This window comes from Polypterus senegalus, chromosome 7 (assembly GCF_016835505.1).
Source record: "Polypterus senegalus isolate Bchr_013 chromosome 7, ASM1683550v1, whole genome shotgun sequence".
Lineage (NCBI taxonomy): Eukaryota > Metazoa > Chordata > Cladistia > Polypteriformes > Polypteridae > Polypterus > Polypterus senegalus.
The window spans coordinates 29507049-29527664 of NC_053160.1; the positions used below are offsets into that span (position 1 = coordinate 29507049).

Here is a 20616-nt window from a genome sequence, read left to right on the forward strand (position 1 = left end):
GCAGATGATGCCGTAAAATAGTGACGTCATTCATTCTCAGATGTGGGCCCCTGCCCCTTTGCTGGGACCGAGAGTGGGATGCTTCATAACTCATGTCAGACTTTTAGTGCAATTCCTAGGACTAATCCTGAGACGCGTGATAAATACGGGCCCTGGTCAAACTCTAAAGAGCAGCACATGAGTCTGTCACAGTAGGACATGTCATCAAGTCCTGTGACGCACTTGGTCGCTGTCTTCTGCGCAACAGAAAGTGCTGCTATGTCATTCTTGTAGTGTGGTGACCAGAACTGCACAAAGCACTCCAGATGAAGTCTCACTAGTGCGTTATATAGTCTGAGCAGAACGTCCCACAATTTATATTCAATATATAAACTTTTATAACATTTTATTTGGCGTTTTAGTCGCTTTGCCACATTGCTTAGATGATGAAAATGTTGTGCTAACATAAACCCCTAAAAATAAATCCTTTACTGATGAAGATTCTTTGTTTGTCCTTTTATATACCAGCCAAAGGTTTCTGGTTACCCTTCCTCTTTTGAAGCTTTTAACATATTTTTGGGATATTTCTAATTATTTTGTCTAATTATACTTCCTTTAAAGGGAAACATAAGCCATTTTGTGAGGAACTGCAATAAAGTAAAACCCAGTGATTTTCAGCTGTCTAAACTATCAGGGTCTGGCGACACGATCAGAAATTGCAGTCAGCAACTGACATAAACCCCTCACCACCAGCTGAAAGTCGCATAACAAGGCTTTAGAAATCGACAATCCATTGCTCGCAGGTGACGCTTGCTGAGACTCAACTTACTAGAAATGGTGGAAGCGCTACACCTTGGCGATACCCGTTTGCACTCCTATTTAGCTTTTCACATGTAGCCTCCACATACTTTATACACAAAGACACACATGTTAAAAAAAAAAAAAATTTAACGCAAACCATAATTTGATATGAGATATAGCAAATATAGTGCATTTAATAAAACACGTACAAATATAAAATGAAACACTGTACATAAGTTCATCTAACAGGTAAAAAAACAAAAGAAAATATTCTAAACTAATGAAACTGTGCAAAGAGAAAGCTTTTAAAGAATACTGTACAATGAAAAACTTCATCCACTATAATACTGGTCAGAGACGTTATGTGCTTTTTTACATTTCTGGAAGCGCATGACCTGAAATATGACGGGTGTTAATATCACATAAACTAGGACTACGACAACTGGTTACATTTAGACAGAAGAATCCTTTTTAAAAGAAAGCGCTTAAGGAGAATGGCACAAAAACAAAGTGAAATGGACCCCCATTTTCTGTAACATTCAGACAGGTCAGGGGGGTCATTTTCCAGTAAATTTCCTTTAGGAATATTAGGCAGGTCTACAGTTAAAGTAAAATGTCTGCAATGGGGAGACCTTCTGTTAAGAAGGCAACAGCCTTGATAAAGCCTTGCCACTGTGTCAGACTAACAATAACATTACGGTGTGCACAAAACTAGAAATGGAAATGCTTAACCAAAATTTAGATCAGATCATCTACATGTGTGTGGTTAAAGCTTATTGTACGGGCACTAAACATTTTTTAGAATACGCACCATTTCCACTTACAGGAAAAACCTGACTTCATTCCTGAACTTCCCTGGAGAAAGGGTGTTGTTCCAACATGCAAAATGAAAGAACTGATCCGGGAAATACATTAAACACATCTATCAGAACAAATGGATGTTGGTCAGAGGCATATGGGACAAAAAAAAAAAAAACCAATCTGACTGGATCATTCCACCCCAAAGCCGTTTACATAAGTCATCCGTTTCACACACCATGACACACATCATCAGCAGGAAACGTCTTTTTTCCTGCCCACAGGGCTGCGGAATTTTTGGAAATCTTCATAAAATTTCTCTCATGTTTTAATGGGGAAAAGATATAAAGTTCCTGACATAACAGTTTCAGTTGGGACCAACACTTGACAAACAGCACACAATATGAACATTATCTTTAAAACTGCACACAATTGTTTGCCTGAGATGTGTACTGTTCAGAAATTTCTTGATTGCTTCAAGATGACAACTTTTATAGAGAAAAAGTCAAAAATTGATGGTGGCATGGTGTGACCAAAAACGATAGTTTTGTATTATCAGTCACTTACCCCACTTTTGTTTGTCGTAATGGCCGAGAAAAAAAAAAATCTCATATTTTTATGGGGAAGAGAGATGACAAAGTTGCGGACACAACTGGATTCAGAGGGGACAACACTCTACAAATAGCAAACAGGATGGAGATATCCATAAAAATGTGTGTTGCATAATGCACACGTCAGTTAGCCAGTCATGGGCTCACTACATCTCAAAACACGTGTATTTTTGATAAAATATACTTAACTGAACCACTTCTCATGAACTTCTGGGGAGCACGTTTAAATGCAATCGGGCTTTTGAACTGAAGACCTGTTTCTTCCTGCAAAAACATTCCGTGTTTGGGATGTTGTGAGCATACAACTGGATATCTGGCACATGGATTATGCAACACAAATCGAGGTTTTTATTTCATGGACGTTTTGATATTGTTTGCTCTTTTTTTTGGCATAGGCCCCATTGTGTTAGGATCTTTGTTATCTCCCTTCCACATAAAAACATGAGATTAAATATTTTTCGTAGCCATTACTGAAAACAACATGGGGTGATAAAATATTTTTGGAAAGAGTATTCCTTTAAGATTGAATAAAAAGGAAGGGTAAATTAAAGCTAATGTGAGCGAGTAGAATGCAAAATAAGTAACAAATATTTGCAACCATCAGCCACCCCTGCACACAGACACATCACTTATGCTCTTCGTTTTCAAACACACATCTTTTGTGAGGCGCACACAAGGTTAGAAAAGAAAAAAGCTATCTGTAATGTGGTGATTAGGTCATCTGCTGGCAGAGGTCTCCAACTACAGCAAGCATTAAGAAATGAAAGCAGCTGCAAACTGAGAATGGCACCAAGACTAAGCAATGTGTCCTCCCATCATCCAAAACTCAGAACTTCACTTTGTTGCCGACACTACAGCAGGATTTGACTCGTGTCCAATGTTACATTCAGCAATCCAAAGAGCTGGGGATAAATGGACTGCAGAACTCAGATTTATTTATTTTTGACTACAGTGGTATTGGAAGCACAATACTAAAAGCACACCCTTGGGATCAAACTAGATTCTGTGCTTTTGGTGATTTCAGGCCAAAAGCTTTTTATACTGGCTGCTTTGAAGGCTGTTTGAAAAGGTTTCCATTTTGCTGCTCTGGCTATCCGACTTGGTGTAGCTAATCTCAACTGCATCTCCTTTGCAACAGAGAAGATTGTGGAGGTGCCGTTGGCAGGTGGAAGATCCAAAGTAATAAATCAGGGGGTCAAGAGTGCAGCTAATGCTGCCAAGACACATGGAGATGAGATAGGCAAAGTAGGAATTCTCATTGTAGCCGTTAGCAAAACGCAGATAGTGGGTGAGTAAAATGATGTTGGTGGGGGCAAAGCAGACAATGAAGATGGTGAAGACGACAACAGCCATGAAGATAGCACGGGTCTTCTTGCACTTGCTGGCGACATTTACCGAACTGAGGCACTGAATGATACGAATATAACAAACGGACGTGACTATCATGGGGATAAAAAAGAAAACAAAACAGAAAATGGGAAAGAAGTAGAGATAGTAGCCTTGAAATTTTTTGATGTCCAGCACATCATGGCAGGTTGTGATGCTGAGATCAGGGATTCTGGCTGTCTGTTCTGACAACAGAATAGGCATAACACCACCAACAGCTAAGAACCACATAGATAAACACACAATGATGGCATTCTCCCGGCTTCGCCAGGACAGAGACTGCATGGGGTAGACCACAGCAAGGAAACGGTCAATGGCTATGCACATTACAAGGAGGACTGAGCAGTACATGTTGCAGTAAAAAGCAGCTGTGACAATCCTGCACATCACAGGTCCGTAGGTCCAGTTGTTCCCAGAAAAGTGGTACGATATTTTAAATGGCAGCAGAAGAATAAAAAGCAGGTCAGCAAAGGCCAAGTTCAGCATGTATATAACGGCTGGTTTTGTTAATTTCACTTTGAAGATGAACATAAGAATGGCGAGGCCATTCAGCAGTAAGCTGGCAACAAACACCATGGTATACACCGAAGGGATAAAGAGTGTCATCCATCGACCAGTAAGGTACTCTTTAGTGGTCTGTGTTATGAACATCTTGGAGTGGTTTTGTTTTCGGGGGACACGAACTTCTGGGACTCCCATTCCAGAACCACTGCCTTCATCTTTGTTGTTGAGAACATCAAAATAATCAATGGGCTCATCTGTGACATCTCTGTAGAAAGACGGGAACCCTCTCGGACCTGAAAAACAGATACAAAGGTTTCAAGAATGACATTAAATTAGGACTTGATAATACAAAGTTTACACAAAATGATAGTCCATGACTTTTCTTTGGTTTGCAGATGGACATTTTAACTTGACACTGAAGTAAACGTGAATTTATAAAGCTTGCGTATACACAATAAGAGGCTTGAAATGTGCGTACGCAACTTTCTACACAAACAACAGGATTTATCACAGAAAACTTGACACAAAAGCTTACTTATGACAACTCTAAGCCATGTGTACGCAACATTTTGGAGAAACTGGAAAATAACAACTCCCTTGATCAAGTAGTGAAATGAAGTCAAACCAACTAAATGACAACTCGCACGCATAACAATTGAAATTGCCAAACAGTTATTAGAATGTGCATTGACGTGACAAACATATTACACCTCAAAAGTGATGAATATGATGCACAGACTGTAGTTTAGTTCCCTTTTAAGAAGGCTAATGCTACATACGTGCATTCAAGAACTTTTTTGATTTTTCATCGGCTTATATTGGCTACCTGTTGTCATGTCTCAGGGTACGTGATGACAGATCAGAAATACTTCAGCAAAGCTTTACTTCACTCCAGTTTTCATATGGTGCCAGTGTACACACATAAAAAAAAAAAGTTGCAGCAGTGTCCAGTTCTCCTAACATAATCAGAGCACTTAATTGCACGCTCTACAAACGAGAATGAAGCTGCTTTTGTTAATTGGAAGCAGTGACATTCCAATAATGCACAAGTCATCCAAGATCAGACTGGTAAAAATTGTGTCTCGATGGCCTGGGTCAACATATCATTCATTTATTTTGAGGCAAAGTATCTCTAACAGACATGACGGCTGCCTTGGCGGTAAGGTAACTGGCTGAACCTCCATGTTTTACATGGCCTGCACTATTCATTGTAACAGCAATCGAGTCATTGTATGTGTCAGGGGATAGTGGCTACCCACTTAGAGGCTGGCGCCTTACACCTTTCCCAAAGTGCATAGGAGAGGCGCTATAATGCTGTGCATGATCCTGTGCTCTCAGTTGAGGAGTATAGCCTGATACTCTTGAATGCAGGTGGCGGGGTCTCGATGTGTCAGGAAAAAGCTGCTCTACCAGCCAGTCAAGTTCAGCAGCTTCATGATTGCTTATGTATGAGGCTGATTAGCATGCTCCATGGATGGATGTTTCAGAGTGGCGTTCAAGGCACATATCTAAAAGGTGACTATGAATTATAAAGGGTAAAGTGCATACAAATATGCATACACCAGGTGTTATGAATCAGATTTTTTTTTAGTGTACACAATATCTTGTTTTTTTTTTTTTTGCCATGTGCTTATTTTCATTCTCAGAACCACGCAAAATTTTATAAGTGTTTGTTTTTAGCAATCACAACATCCGTTCCAGTAGTTGGCTTCAAGGCATCCTTATTTAACCCACTTCTCGTTTAAACCTTTGTATCTTTTTGGTCATCATATTTGCTAACATTACTTCATGTTAGACACATCCTAATTACAGTGCATCCGGAAAGTATTCACAGCGCATCACTTTTTCCACATTTTGTTATGTTACAGCCTTATTCCAAAATGGATTAAATTCATTTTTTTCCGCAGAATTCTACACACAACACCCCATAATGACAACATGAAAAAAGTTTATTTGAGAATTTTGCAAATTTATTAAAAATAAAAAAACTGAGAAATCACATGTACACAAGTATTCACAGCCTTTGCTCAATACTTTGTCGATGGACCTTTGGCAGCAATTACAGCCTCAAGTCTTTTTGAATATGATGCCACAAGCTTGGCACACCTATCCTTGGCCAGTTTCGCCCATTCCTCTTTGCAGCACCTCTCAAGCTCCATCAGGTTGGATGGGAAGCGTCGGTGCACAGCCATTTTAAGATCTCTCCAGAGATGTTCAATTGGATTCAAGGGCTCTGGCTGGGCCACTCAAGGACATTCACAGAGTTGTCCTGAAGCCACTCCTTTGATATCTTGGCTGTGTGCTTAGGGTCGTTGTCCTGCTGAAAGATGAATGTCTCTGTACATTGCTGCAGTCATCTTTCCATTTATCCTGACTAGTCTCCCAGTTCCAGCCACTAAAAAACATCTCCACAGCATGATGCTGCCACCACCATGCTTCACTGTAGGGATGGTATTGGCCTGGTGCTGAGCGGTGCCTGGTTTCCTCCAAACGTGACGCCTGGCATTCACACCAAAGAGTTCAGTCTTTGTCTCATCAGACCAGAGAATTTTGTTTCTCATTGTCTGAGAGTCCTTCAGGTGCCTTTTGACAAACTCCAGACGGGCTGCCATGTGCCTTTTACTAAGGAGTGGCTTCTGTCAGGCCACTGTACCATACAGGCCTGATTGGTGGATTGCTGCAGAGATGGTTGTCCTTCTGGAAGGTTCTCCACTCTCCACAGAGGACCTCTGACAGAGTGACCATCGGGTTCTTGGTCACCTCCCTGACTAAGGCCCTTCTCCCCCGATCGCTCAGTTTAGATGGCCAGCCACCTCTAGGAAGAGTCCTGGTGGTTTAGAACTTCTTCCACTTACGGATGATGGAGGCCACTGTGCTCATTGGGACCTTCAAAGCAGCAGAAATATTTCTGTAACCTTCTCCAGATTTGTGCCTCGAGACAATCCTGTCTCGGAGGTCTACAGACAATTCCTTTGACTTCATGCTTGGATTGTGCTCTGACATGAACTGTCAACTGTGGGACCTTATATAGACAGGTGTGTGCCTTTCCAAATCATGTCCAATCAAGTGAATTTACCACAGGTGGACTCCAATTAAGCTGCAGAAACATCTCAAGGATGATCAGGGGAAACAGGATGCACCTGAGCTCAATTTTGAGCTTCATGGCAAAGGCTGTGAATACTTATGTACATGTGCTTTCTCAATTTTTATATTTTTAATAAATTTGCAAAAACCTCAAGTAAACTTTTTTCACGTTGTCATTATGGGGTGTTGTGTGTAGAATTCTGAGGAAAAAATGAATTTAATCCATTTTGGAATAAGGCTGTAATATAACAAAATGTGGAAAAAGTGATGCGCTGTGAATACTTTCTGGATGCACTGTATGTTCATGAAAATCACTCTAGGGGTTCTCTCTCAGGCCTTCATTAGCTCACAACCTGCCACCATGATATCACAGCATTGATATCTGCAATTACCCCATAAGTGAATATTATCCACAGATCAATATTGTGAGCTTCCTTTATTAGGAGCTTGGCAGTGACATTCATGTCTCTGGTGACTTTTCCTATGAAGGCAGTAGACAGATTGGGAGAGCATGTGGGGGGTAGGGGGTCATGAGGTTGCTGGACAGGGGTGTGTGGCACTCCCAATATCTTTGCGGAAGGACAAAGGTCCAAGTCTTTAGAGTCCTGGTACTTCCTGTCTTGCTATATGGTTGCGGGACATGGACGCTATCCAGTGACCTCTGATGAAGACTGGACTCCTTTGGTACTGTGTCTCACTGGAGAATCCTTGGGTACCACTGGTTTGACTTTGTGTGGAATGAGTGGTTGCTCACGGAGTCCCAAATGAGGCACATTACCTGTATTGTGACGGAGCATCAGTTATGGCACTAGGGCCATGTGATGCGATTCCCCGATGATGATCCGGCTTGCAAGATCTTCATTGTTGAGGACTTGAGTGGATGGACCAGGCTAAGGGACGTCCACGTAACTCCTGGCTGTGGCAGACTGAGGGTCATTTCTGGTTGGGGACTGGACCATTTGTCTGCCTGGGAGGGTTGCCAACCAGGACCCCGAGCTGTTTCGTCATGTGGTGGGTGCAGTAATGCACTGTAGCAGTGCATGCTCCCCAGCCTGACCTGACTTGACTGATCCCTACAGCACTGAAACTAAGGCAGGAAATGAGAGATGATCTTCAATAATCAATACATTATCATTCAATGGCATTAGCTCCAAATTCAAGAGTGAAAGGTCAGCCTTCTGTATAGTTTTTAGGAAAGTGCTGAAGTTGTGTTCACTAACTTAAGGAAGCCACTGACTCTGCGCATCATTCTTTAAAAGCTCACCCCAGCCAGAATGAAAAGTTTTCTGACTAAATTAAATCTTTTGTTAATTCCTCTTCTTAATGGAAAGGAACAAAGAAAGAAGGTTAAATGTCCAAAGTTACAATTTCAAAGTTGTTAACCAGGCTTTGAAAAGGGCAAAGAAAGGATTGTCATGAGTCAAGCAGAGGTCTGGACCTTTCGATCACTAACTGTTCTGTCTTAAATGATGATATTTCAAGGAGAATGATTTTAATTGATGAGGAGATGAACAAGACAAAAACGGTGGTCAGGAAACTAGTCAAAATGATACTGAAGATGAAGCAAGACAATAACCCATTCATCCATTATCCAACCCGCTATATCCTAACTACAGGGTCACGGGGGTCTGCTGGAGCAAGATAATAATGGAACACAAAAATCAAAGAAAAACTACAATAATCTAAGCCCTGAAATCAGTGAACAACATTAACTATTTGTATCCAGAATCTTATAAAACACCAACATTTATATCATTGCCATGGTGAAGTCATGTGTTGTAACTTCTAGTTCTTCTTAGTTGAAACTAAGCTAGTGACCATATGCAATGAGCCTCCAAAATGGCAATGCCTGTGACAAACAAAACAACTACGTGATATAATAAATATATGACAACTTTTTCATCAAGTCAAAATTAAACTTTGTTCATTTCATCTTTTTTCACTTCTATGTGGGGTCGATGTAGATGATTAACCTTCTCTATACAGCTCAGTCCTGCACCTCCCTCACCAGTCAAACCCTGTTCCTTCAGATCTTCTTTTAGTCCTAATCAGTCTCTCCTCATCATATTCCATACTACTTCAATTTACATTTCAATACTTTTGAAGACATCTCTTCCACTTTTGTTGTCTCATTTCTTATTCTGCCCTTTATTTTCATTTTTTAACACCACACATCCATGTCAACATTCTTACTTCTGCCACATCCAAACGTCTTCCCAGTGCTCCTTAACTACTCATGTCTCAGCTCCATACATCACTGGTGATGTTACTACTGTCGTAAAAGCCTTACCTTTAACCTTCATTTTGGGTGAGGTGAGGCTTTTGTATAGGTAGGCAAAGGAGGCGAGGCCTGGCCTGGTCAATGAAGCCTTTTGGAGGCCTCACAACCCTTTTGCCATGTGTGAGAGATTAATTTCATGATAATGTCTGGACAACCTGTGTCAATGGATTTATTTTATCCAATGTACCAGGATGCTGATGAATACCTTTCATGAATTAAAATGAATTCAGAAGCACTGCAATGGACTGATGCATCATTTAGGGTTTAGCTGCTGGGAAAGGCTTCCAACCCTTTCATGGGCCTGAAATGGATTCAATGGGACTGCGGAGGTTCTGCTCTGCCAAAATAAAAACTTACTGGGGTTATACAGTGTGAACTATGGCCGGCCAGTCATCCTGACCAATACCCCATGGCCACCAGGTGGAGCTCTCCCTGCAGCATGGAGGTGTCCCGAATGCCAGCAGAAAATTCTGGACATTTTTACCCACAGACCTGCTGGATACCACAGGGGCCAACAGAGGACGCTGCAGGGAGGCCCAGAGAGTCGTATGTACCCTATAACCCTGAAGTACATCTTAGGCAAAGCGACAGGGGAAATGACGTACTTCCGGGATGAAGAAGAGGACTTTTTATCAGACCCGGAAGTGATAGGAAGTCACATGGACTGAAGGATTGGAAACACTTCCAGGTCAGGGAATATAAAAGGACGATGGGAAATCCCAGACGTCGAGCCGAGCTGGGTGGAAGGGTGGCAACACGTCTGGGAGTAGGAGGATTGATTATTGATTATAGTATTGTGTTTATTTAATGAGTATTGCGGAGGGAGCTTTGTGCACTGAAAATTATTAAAAAGTCAAACTATTGGACTTTTACCTGGTGTCTGGCATATTGTCTGACGGTTCAACGTCACAACAGGCAGTTGACATATTTGAAATACAGTTCTGAATAGAAAAGATAAATGATAAAGCAGTCACATAATATTCTGAACACTTCTTCATCCTCTGAAATTGGTGCATTTTAAATGGCAATTGCAGGATGAACTTAAAAACACAAACATCATGAATGCAGAAAAAACAGGAAATTTTTCTCTTTTGTCTTGCAGAGCTACATGTGGCGTGCAGTGCCTATAATAGAAAAGAGTGCTATAAAGTGGAAAGCACCCTGTTGCTTTACTGTCTACCAGATGTTACTTATTTGCTGTGCTGGGTGGAAATTGAGAACACTTGAGTGCAGTCAGTTCCTTGGCGTCTGTCTTGATGTCTCGTGCTATAGCAACTTCCAGTACACTTTGGCAAGAGAAACTTACAATCCTCTAATCCACTGACATCTGTGTTAAAAATTGTTTGTGCTTTATCAGTGAATACAGCTGGTCACACAAGTACACACTCTTGGAGAGGACACAGGAAGCCTTACTATGGCTGAATCATTATCTCAAGTTTTGTCAGGTTTTATGGTCCAAGCCTCCCTAGTGTCTCGTGATAATCCCCCCACCTACATGTAACAGGCTGCCTTTTAAAAGGCCAATGTATTATGGTAGAGAGGACCAGCTGAGTTGCGAGGAAAATTCCTCTCAAATGTCAAAAGAATGAAGTGTCCTGAGGAGATTCTTCTCACATTTTCAAGTTAAGAGAGACATAACCATAGTCCTACGCTGAGAGGGGTTGTGGTCAGGGGTCCTATGTGGTCCTTAGTGCGGTGTATTTATGATTTGATTGAGTGTGAGACTTGTGAAAAGGACACATCATAGTACGGTTTGCGATATAAAAACTTTTTTTTTCTCTTATAAATCATGTTCTAGCATTCCATTGGCACTTTAATAATTCCCAATACAAGGAGTCAGTCATCTAAACCTGGAACCTCTGATTGTGGCAGGGAGGGAGCTGTAAATACTGAAAAGGGTGAGGAGGTTCAAGTCTGTGGAAACAATTGCTCTGTTGGGCAGCCACTACTAATGTCCCACAGGAAGACTTCTGTCTACAAATGCTGTATCCCCAATTCCTTAAGGAGGTCTGGGAATGGGAAAACAAAACACATCTAAAGAAGTCTGGCACAGTGACAGCAGAAGTGCTATGGCTTTCAAAATGCAGGTCTTTCAGCTGAAACTGGAATATCTTGTGGAACGTTACAAAGTAAACCTGATTTGCAAATGGGCTAGAAAAAGTGGATTAAAAACACAGATGAGTGAGAATGGCTTTTAGAAGACCCTGTTCACACTAGGGATTGCATGGTATACTGGTACTGTAAAAGCACCAATTTTTTTTTTTTAAAAAAATGGTACAATACTGGCATTTCTTCAGTTTTTGTAAGGCAAGTAAATGGTAGTTTTCAAACTCCTCGCGCTCAGTCATTTATTACCAGAATCACAACTGCTGCACTCCCCCCGTCTTCTCTTTAATGAAATATACATATTGAATCTAGCTCTACAGTAGTCACTATATTGATATAAATGCGAAAGACTTAAAGGAGATTTCGCTTATCTTAATATTCATTTGAAAAGTACAGCAAGGCAAAAAGATGGAAAGTGTGACAGAGCAGGGAGGCTGCAGTGACAATAGTGGTATCGCGATGTTGGCACAGAGTTATCTGTTATTGCTTTGGTACAGTTTTGGCACCATTACTTGTATTGATACCACAATCAATTTTAGTACACATACAAAACCAGTTCACACTTTAATACAGTTGTAAACTGTAAAGGGCTTGATAAGATAGCACAATCTGTTCCTGTTATTCTAAGATAATTAGTCATAAAAGTCATAAATTTAATACTTGAGAAATTAACAAGAAATTAATTATGGCAAAAGATCTCTTGATTGAAAGATCATTTTACTTTAAAAACATAATAAAAATAAAAACGAAAATAAACAAGAAAGACAAGTGTCAAAGGACAGTGTACAAAGATTGTTGTGGAAGGAAGACATAAACATGGAGAAAGGACGCAAAGCCTCCAAAAAGACTCCATAAGCAGGCACAAACTATTAGACCTGCCCAGGAACAGGCTTACCCCAGGCTGCCAGCCCTCAACTACTACCTGCAGGCTTGGGCCTGCCCAGGACCAAAATGGAAAGCTAGTAATAAAAGACTTTAAATGTTCAGGATAATTGTAAACCTCTGGCATGTACAGAAAACCTAAAACAAAGTATTTTTTTTATAAATTGTGAATTTTATTTACAAAACTCACAAGAAACACAAATAACAGACAAACAGGGAAAAAGGAACCTTCCTAAATCAGATAATATCAAACAATAACCGATACTCACAAACTCCAACAAACCACTCTCAATAATCAAGTACTGGAACCCTCACAGTGACCCAAATATACAGTAAAGGCAGAGGGAAAACCCAGCAGCAGTGATGTCAGGGTGGTGGTCCTGCTTCCCGGGGTTCCACCGACAAAACACAAAGAATGGTGGAACAATTTGAACAAATAGCAAACAATAAGCAAAGCTAAAAAATTACACACGAGAAACGACAAAGAATAATTCCAAAATAAAACACAAAAAAATACGCCCGAGAATAAACCCTGACTAAAGCATAATTGTATGTTCAATGGATCTTTGTTCGCCTATACTTTTTAGTTACCATTTCACAGACATTCCAAATTTCTAGTAAACTAGTAAGTCAAATGCATAGCCATGCCATGTCTGTTAAGGGGATGGGCTTTATGGATACACAGGAGACGGGTATGCTTCGGACAGTTTTCAGTGGGTAACCCATCTTCTTTATCAGTTATACCCAGAAAGATGATAACCTATAAGAGGAGTCCTGGCTTTGCCCTTTGCTCCGCTCCTTCCACCTCTCGTGGTACAACAGTTCTTTAACAGGAAGAGATCGTCATTGTGACGAGCAGATGAAGACAGAGGAAGTCTCAATCTGTGGTTGCTTTTTCTTATCTTGCTTTCACCATCCTTCCTTTCATCCTACTGGGAGCCAATAAATTGAGTCGTCATAGTTGTTGTTTTGGCCATGGCTGGCGATGCTGGATGCATTTGGAAGTGTCGTCAGTGTTCTGATGACAGCATTGTCATCTTAAATAAGAGCCAGTGCTGCGTTTGCATAAAGTCAGAACTTATCAAAACAGTCAAGGCTACTAGTTCAATGGAAATTTCCACTGCAATTAATAAAAACAAAGTCTTAAAATAGATGTACAGATGCTTTTTCTAACTCCTTCAAATTCAGGATTGTCTTTTTTCTGTCCTCATGTAAAAACTGTTTGCTCCACTAACAACAAAATGATGAGAGAGAGAAAGGTTAGGAGCACACGCTGATAAAGTGCATTGCCGCACCCACCACATGACAAACCAACTCAGGATCCACGATTACAACAACAACAACATTTATTTATATAGCACATTTTCATACAAACAGTAGCTCAAAGTGCTTTACATAATAAAGAATAGAAAAATAAAAGACACAATAAGAAAACAAAATAAATCAACATTAATTAACATCGAATAAGAGTAAGGTTCAATGGCCAGGGGGGACAGAAAAACAAAAAAAACTCCAGACGGCTGGAGAAAAAATAAAATCTGTAGGGATTCCAGACCATGAGACCACCCAGTCCCCTCTGGGACCCGAGTGCAGCCATGTGATGGGTGACACCTCACCACCACACTAGTTCAGATGGAATGGAACTGGTGGGAAGTTTTTTATGGTGGCTGGAGGGCCTACATACTGGGCTGGATGCAGAATAACGTCATACACAGGACAAAGCAATTGCAGGTTAAAGGGCCTTGCTCAAGGGCCCAATGAAGTAGAGTCGTTTTTGGCGTTTATGGAATTCAAACCAACAACCTTCCATTTGCCAGTACAGATCCCTAGCCTTAGAGCTACCAGTCCGCCCACAAAATGATGAAGTGAATAAAAATCTGAAATTAGCAGGTGGTGATGGTTTTTTGGCGTGGAGTTTGCATGTTCTCCCCGTGTCTGCGTGGATTGCCTCCGGGTACATCCGGTTTCCTCCTATAGTCCAAAGACATGCAGGTTAGGTGCATTGGCAATTCTAAATTGTCCCTAGTAGGTGTGTGCGTATGTGTAGGTGTGTGTGTGCCCTGTGGTGGGCTGGCGCCCTGCCTGGGGTTTGTTTCCTGCCTTGCGCCCAGTGTTGGCTGGGATTGGCTCCAGCAGACCCTGTGGTGAGGATATAGCGGGTTGGATAATGGATGGATGGATGACGGTTTTTTGATATTGTTACTGTATGCAGCTGACAACAAGGGATGCAATAGAGGCAAATACAAATCTTTATATAGCAGCACAATACAACACATACAGAGCATTTCAAAGTAATAGCTGTATTCAGAGAGCACTTCAAAATAAGAGTTGACTCATACAATACATTACAGTGCTCCAGACTGGGTACAGATGTCCAGGGACCCATAATGCCTCATTGCTGTTTTAAGTTTACTGTCTCACTCACAGGTACTTGTGACCTTGTAAAAATCAAACACATCCTCCTTAACTTTTTAGTTTATTTGTATTTCTTCATTAAACAATTTTCTATTTAAAAAAAATTGAGGTATTATTAACAGAGCCATATTTTTTAAATATCTTCCATTTTGTTGTTCTTCTTGTGCATTTTACGTAACAGAAGATTAACAGGAAACACAGGTACATTCCTAACTACTATAAAAAAAATTAGAATACTTTTAAATTTTTAAGCATTTATATTTTCCCTTAGTACTAGATGTCCAATTAGATTACAGGCATTGACTTTAAGGCTAACCTTTCCTTTAAAAATATGCAAGGAATTCAAGATGTTACAATGAGAGGAAACGGGCAAACATGAAATGGTGTATTCAGCCTACTGTCCACTCAATGAGATTTTTTTTTATTCTGCCAGTATACAGCAGATAACTGCAATATATGGAATTAAAATATTCATATTTCATGCTTTTGTTCTCCTTCGTGTCTTGTGTGCACTATGGCGCCTACAAAGGCAGGACAAACTGTCCTAAAGCTTTGTCTATTAGAGAAGGACTATTGAGGGAGTGAACTGTGCTGAGGTGTGGGCAATAAAGAAATACTAACATGTACTGAGAAGAAGCCATTTCTACCTCTCTTACGCCAGTGTTGTTTGAAGACAGGCATACTGTATGTACTAACAATGGAAAAAGAATTATGAGAAATTATGGGAAATTTGTAAAAAGGGGAATAAAACTCACCCAAGATGTTAAGAACTGCATTTTAGTGAGTTTGAGTAAGGCAGTCATTTATCAATAGACTGAAAATCTCATTTTTTTTTTTTTTTATGTCAGGCAGTTTTGACCGAAAACCACAACATGAGTTGAGTGTCTGCATAATTTGGTCTAAGACTGATTTTTCAACATTTCACCATCGAGAAGTGTATGAGCATCTGAGCACCTTTCTGACCTTATTAGAAGTGGCCACCAGAATTATCTCCAATTTGCTTCTATTCAACTGCAGATGGTTAACACTCATCCTGCTCTGAATATCAGGCAAGTAACTGGGTAACCCGTACTAATGCTACACTCGCCTCCGACAGTCACCAGCACACTGCTAGATGTTGCAATAGGGACAGCAGAAGCAGGTTTCTGTTCACACTTTATTTTTTAATAATTCTTTGCATTTATATAGCGCTTTTCTCAATACTCAAAGCGCTCAGCAATTGCAGGTTAAGGGCCTTGCTCAAGGACCCAACAGAGCAGAGTCTCTTTTTGGCATTTACAGGATTCGAACCGACAACCTTCCGATTGCCAGTGCAGATCCCTAGCCTCAGAGCCAACACTTTTGCTGTTGCTTGCACACACGAGGGTAGAATGGCAGTGCCCAAACACACCTCTTGTGTTATTGCAGGCTTCCACAGCGCAAGGCTTAGTGACATTCACATTTTCCCTGCCATGAACCTTATGGGGCTATTGTGTATTTTCCTTTCACATTGCTCTCCATTATTTTGTCATTTTACTACACAGCTACCGTCACATCATGGTGAAGCCTCGCCAACCGAATTCACTGGGCATATCACAGCAGTTTGGCTGTATAATACTGTATCACGCATCAGTTTCACTTTCCATGTCAACATCTGATGACCAATTCATATCGTCATCACTATCGCTCATTTCAAGCAAGTTTCAGTTAGCTCTAAAGCTGCCTTTACGTCATTTTGATTGCCATTTTATTTTTTATTGGAGGCTCCACCCCACTCATGAATACTGAGGAGTTACCTTTCAGTTTTAAAACCTAGAAATCTTTTTTTTGTGGCATGATGTTATGTCATCCACTGGACGACAGCAGAATACTGTCCCAAGAGTTACTCAGGCTTAATACTATAAAGCATATCATTACACATCACTCCGAGCCGGACTTGCGTTTAATTGTAATTGCATAGAATTCCAATCCAGAGTCAGACGTGAGGTTATCATCAGGGATGTTAAAGATTGTTTTTCTTATTTTAGCACTTTCTATGATCACTGAACAATAAGCCTACAGAATTTCAATTTGTAAATAAAAATAAACAGGTAACACCTGTGGTCTGCAGCTGAACTGTACAAATACCCAGAATCGCAATATGAAACATAAAGCCTCTACATGGCTGGTTATGCAGAACCTTAAGAGTAAAAAAATAAATAAATAAATAAAAGGAGAAAGAGAAAATTCAGCATTGCAATTGACCAATTCCAGTAACATGAAATCAGTGATCAGTATTTGTCCTAAAAATCCTGATATAAATATTTAAATACATACTAGCCTAGGTTAAAAATTCTGATACATGCCTTTTTGATTTACACTTTTTTAATATTTATTTATTATTATTTATATTAAAGTGTTACATTCTGGAGTCTCTAACATAACTAAACAGGGATGAGGCCTCCAAAAAAAGACCATAGAAGCAGACCAAGAGATATACTGGCCAGTCCAGAAAGGGCTCACCCAGACCATCTTACTCCCAACTACCAATAGCAGGCTTTTGTCTAACTAGGCCCAAAAATGGAAAAACTGATTTTGAAGTTCAAAATAAACCTAAACAGTTCCAAAATACATGAGGGAGAAAACATGAAAACATCTGGATTGAGACTAAAAGAAAGACAATAATCCTTATAAAATTAAAACACTTATTGAAAAACAAAGAACAACAAAAATTTGCTCAAAAAGAGCAGACAGGAGTTTCTTAAAGGACAATCATAAGCTGAAAAAGTCCCAAAACATAATCAAGATATAAAATCCAAAAACAGTAGCACAAAGATCAAACAACTGATAAAAAATATGCACAAAATGTCTCTAAATCTGTCTCAATAAAATGCAGCCTGAGCTCCTCTCCTCTGGGAATAAACAGCGAGAGGGAGAGCTCAGGAGCAGTGATGTCAGAGTGACCCTGCCTCTTGGGAAACCACAAAATGGAAGTAGATTTAAAAAGACAGTGCATAATCACAAACCTAACCAAAAATACTTACAAATCTGAACAATGATAGTTCAAAAATAACAAACACAACAATGAAACTTAAATTGTTACATAACACAAAGCGACATGATCAATAAGAAAGCAGAGCCATAAACATTTCTCACTGCCTGTAATACACATAAGAAAGCTAGACACAATTGTTCATGACAGCTCAGACACAATAATTTCGTGATTGCCAGGTATGCTTATTTTTGCTCCTAGAGGTCAGAAGTAGTAAAGTGACTGGCCAATGCTTTATGAGCCTGTATGTGTTTCACAAACGAAACAGCTGCATGTAACGGATGTTGCATTATAATGGTCTTTAAGCATTTCCTCTACATTATAATTATTTATTTAGTGGAAGGCTTTATTCAGGACTTATTATTTTTGTAAAAATTATTTTCGGTGTTTATCAGGAAGATACTACCATAAAGAATACAGGGCAACATTCGAAAACAAAGCACAAGAAATGTAGGCAGTAAATCAAGTATGCAAGACCCACTTGATGCTTTGCAGCATGGGATGCCAGTTCAGTGCTATCTGTGGGAGCAGTCAGTCAATTACAGATGGCACTAAATTGTGTTTTTTTTTTTTCGCCTTTACAGTTGCAGCAAAAACATTATATCTGTAACCTGAAAATATATACAGAACTATACAATTATATATATCCACAAAGGAAGATTATGAATCACAAATCTTAAATTAGGTTATTTATACCTAAGCTTTCAACTCCTACCAGGAGTCATCTTCAGAGTGAAATGATTAGACATACTGGAATCAAAGGCAATATATAGCAAATGAGGAAGTGGGGGTAGGTGGATGTAAGGTGGGGGGTTTGGAATAATAAGGTGAGACACATGTTTATCTGCATATTAAATAAGACTTCATGACCAACACCCTCAGAACCCACCATTATTCCACTACCAATTATACTTAACCCTTAAGTGACTTTGAACTTGGCATGGTTGTTGGTGCCAGACAGGCTGGTCTGAGTATTTCAGAAACTGCTGGTCAACTGGGATTTTCACACACAACCACCTCTACGGTTTACAGAGAATGGTCTGAAAAAGGGAACGTATCAAGTGAGCGGCAGTTCTCTGGGCAAAAATGCCTTTTTGATCCCAGAGATCAGAAGAAAATGGCATAGAAAGGCAAAAGTAACTCAAATAACCGCTCAATAAACCGAGGTGTACAGAAGAACATCTCTGAACACATAACAAGTTGAACCTTGAAGCAGATGAGCTACAGCCGTAGGAGACCACACTGGGTTTCAAAAAATAACAAATTATTTGTTGCAGCCAAAGAGTACTGTAGACTTCCCAGTGTGACGGTTGGATTTTCAGTCTCCTGTCTTACCAGTAGACATCTTGCTCTGATAAGCTCTGATGGATGGCCTGCTCTAGTGAGTGCTGTGATGAACCTTCTACTTTCTGATGATGGATCCAATGGAGCTTAACAAGATATTCCAACTCTCTGATATTTTTGTAGTCATTTCCTGCCTTGTGCATTTCATTGACTTTGTTTCTCACATCAGCAGAATGTTCCTTTGTCTTCATTTTTGCAGTGATTCTCCAAAGACTAAGGGGCGCTTTACATTCAGACAGATATAAAAGACCCACAAGTAGAACCTAATTATGTTTAATTATGGCCTAATGACTGTCACCTTTGCGTCATTTGTGATTAATTCATCATTTGTGTAAACCTGCAGCTTTCAAAGCACAGAGGTTTAAATACTTTTGAGTTTTTCTTCTTTATTAAATATCTACAGAAAATGGTTTATTTTGACCTTGGAAATGTATCGTTACAGCATAAGAGTTCACATTAAAAATACTTAAAAGCTAAAAATGTGTACAAATCTTTTGTCGTGTAGAAAATTATGACGACTTTAAAGGGAATTAAATACTTTTGCACACCACAGTATACTGTATGCACATATTTTTGACAGAATCATGATTCATTTTCTTATTTAATATAATTCAATCCGTGTGTAGGATAGAGTTCTACAATTTAAAACAGCTTTGTTGCACACTTGGATTAGAAGATCCGTGAAAAACGGACCAGTATGGTTCTGAAACGCGCTGGAGATTTTATTTCTGATCCATATACAGCAGCAATATTCCTCATATCTTTCTGGAATTGACATACTGTGTCTGTTCTGGCCTCCTACACCTGTAATTGTAACCACTGACATCACCCAGTAGACCACGTGGGATCCCAATGTTCAGGTGGAGACATTTTAACTTATGGTCCTTCTCCAGATACAAGGACTACAGTTACCCTATGTCTATCCGATGGATTTGGTATTTTCTGAACTGTCTTGGGTAATGAAGGGCATCTCAGAACATTTTACCCTGCGATTTGTACATACCGTATATACTCACGTATAAGTCAGGTCTTGAAACCCGAAAAACCGATCATAAAATCAGACCCAGACTTATATTCTGGTTATATTGCGACACTTTTTAAAAATTTTTTAACATCTTCTTGCCTCCTCCAATCTTGCATCAGTTTCTCAGACGCATCAATTTTGTTGCAGCAATTTACCAATTACTTTCTCTATTTCAATGACATTTAATTTAAAACCAGTTTCATATTTTCTTCTGATCTACGCTCCATCGTAGATAAGGGATGCTTTTATGATAAAGGTGTATGAGGGTGTGAGATATAAAAAACAAATTAGTGCAAAGGTTGCTTCAGAATAGTCTAGGTATTACTGTGTGGTCACGTAGGCACGAGAGGGAGAGAGAGAGGTTAGGAGCACACGCTGATACAGCGCATTG

General features: G+C 39.9%; 1 protein-coding gene across 1 annotated transcript in view; it reads right to left on the bottom strand.

Annotated features, from left to right (window-relative positions):
- Positions 1–949: 949 nt before the first annotated feature.
- LOC120532428 (proteinase-activated receptor 1-like) overlaps positions 950–20616 on the bottom strand; it is a 45352-nt gene continuing 25685 nt past the window's right edge. Inside the window, exon 2 of the mRNA XM_039758408.1 lies at positions 950–4372. Coding sequence (XP_039614342.1) covers positions 3210–4372 — 1163 coding nt within the window. The 3' untranslated portion in view covers positions 950–3209. The remainder of the gene's footprint in view (positions 4373–20616) is intronic.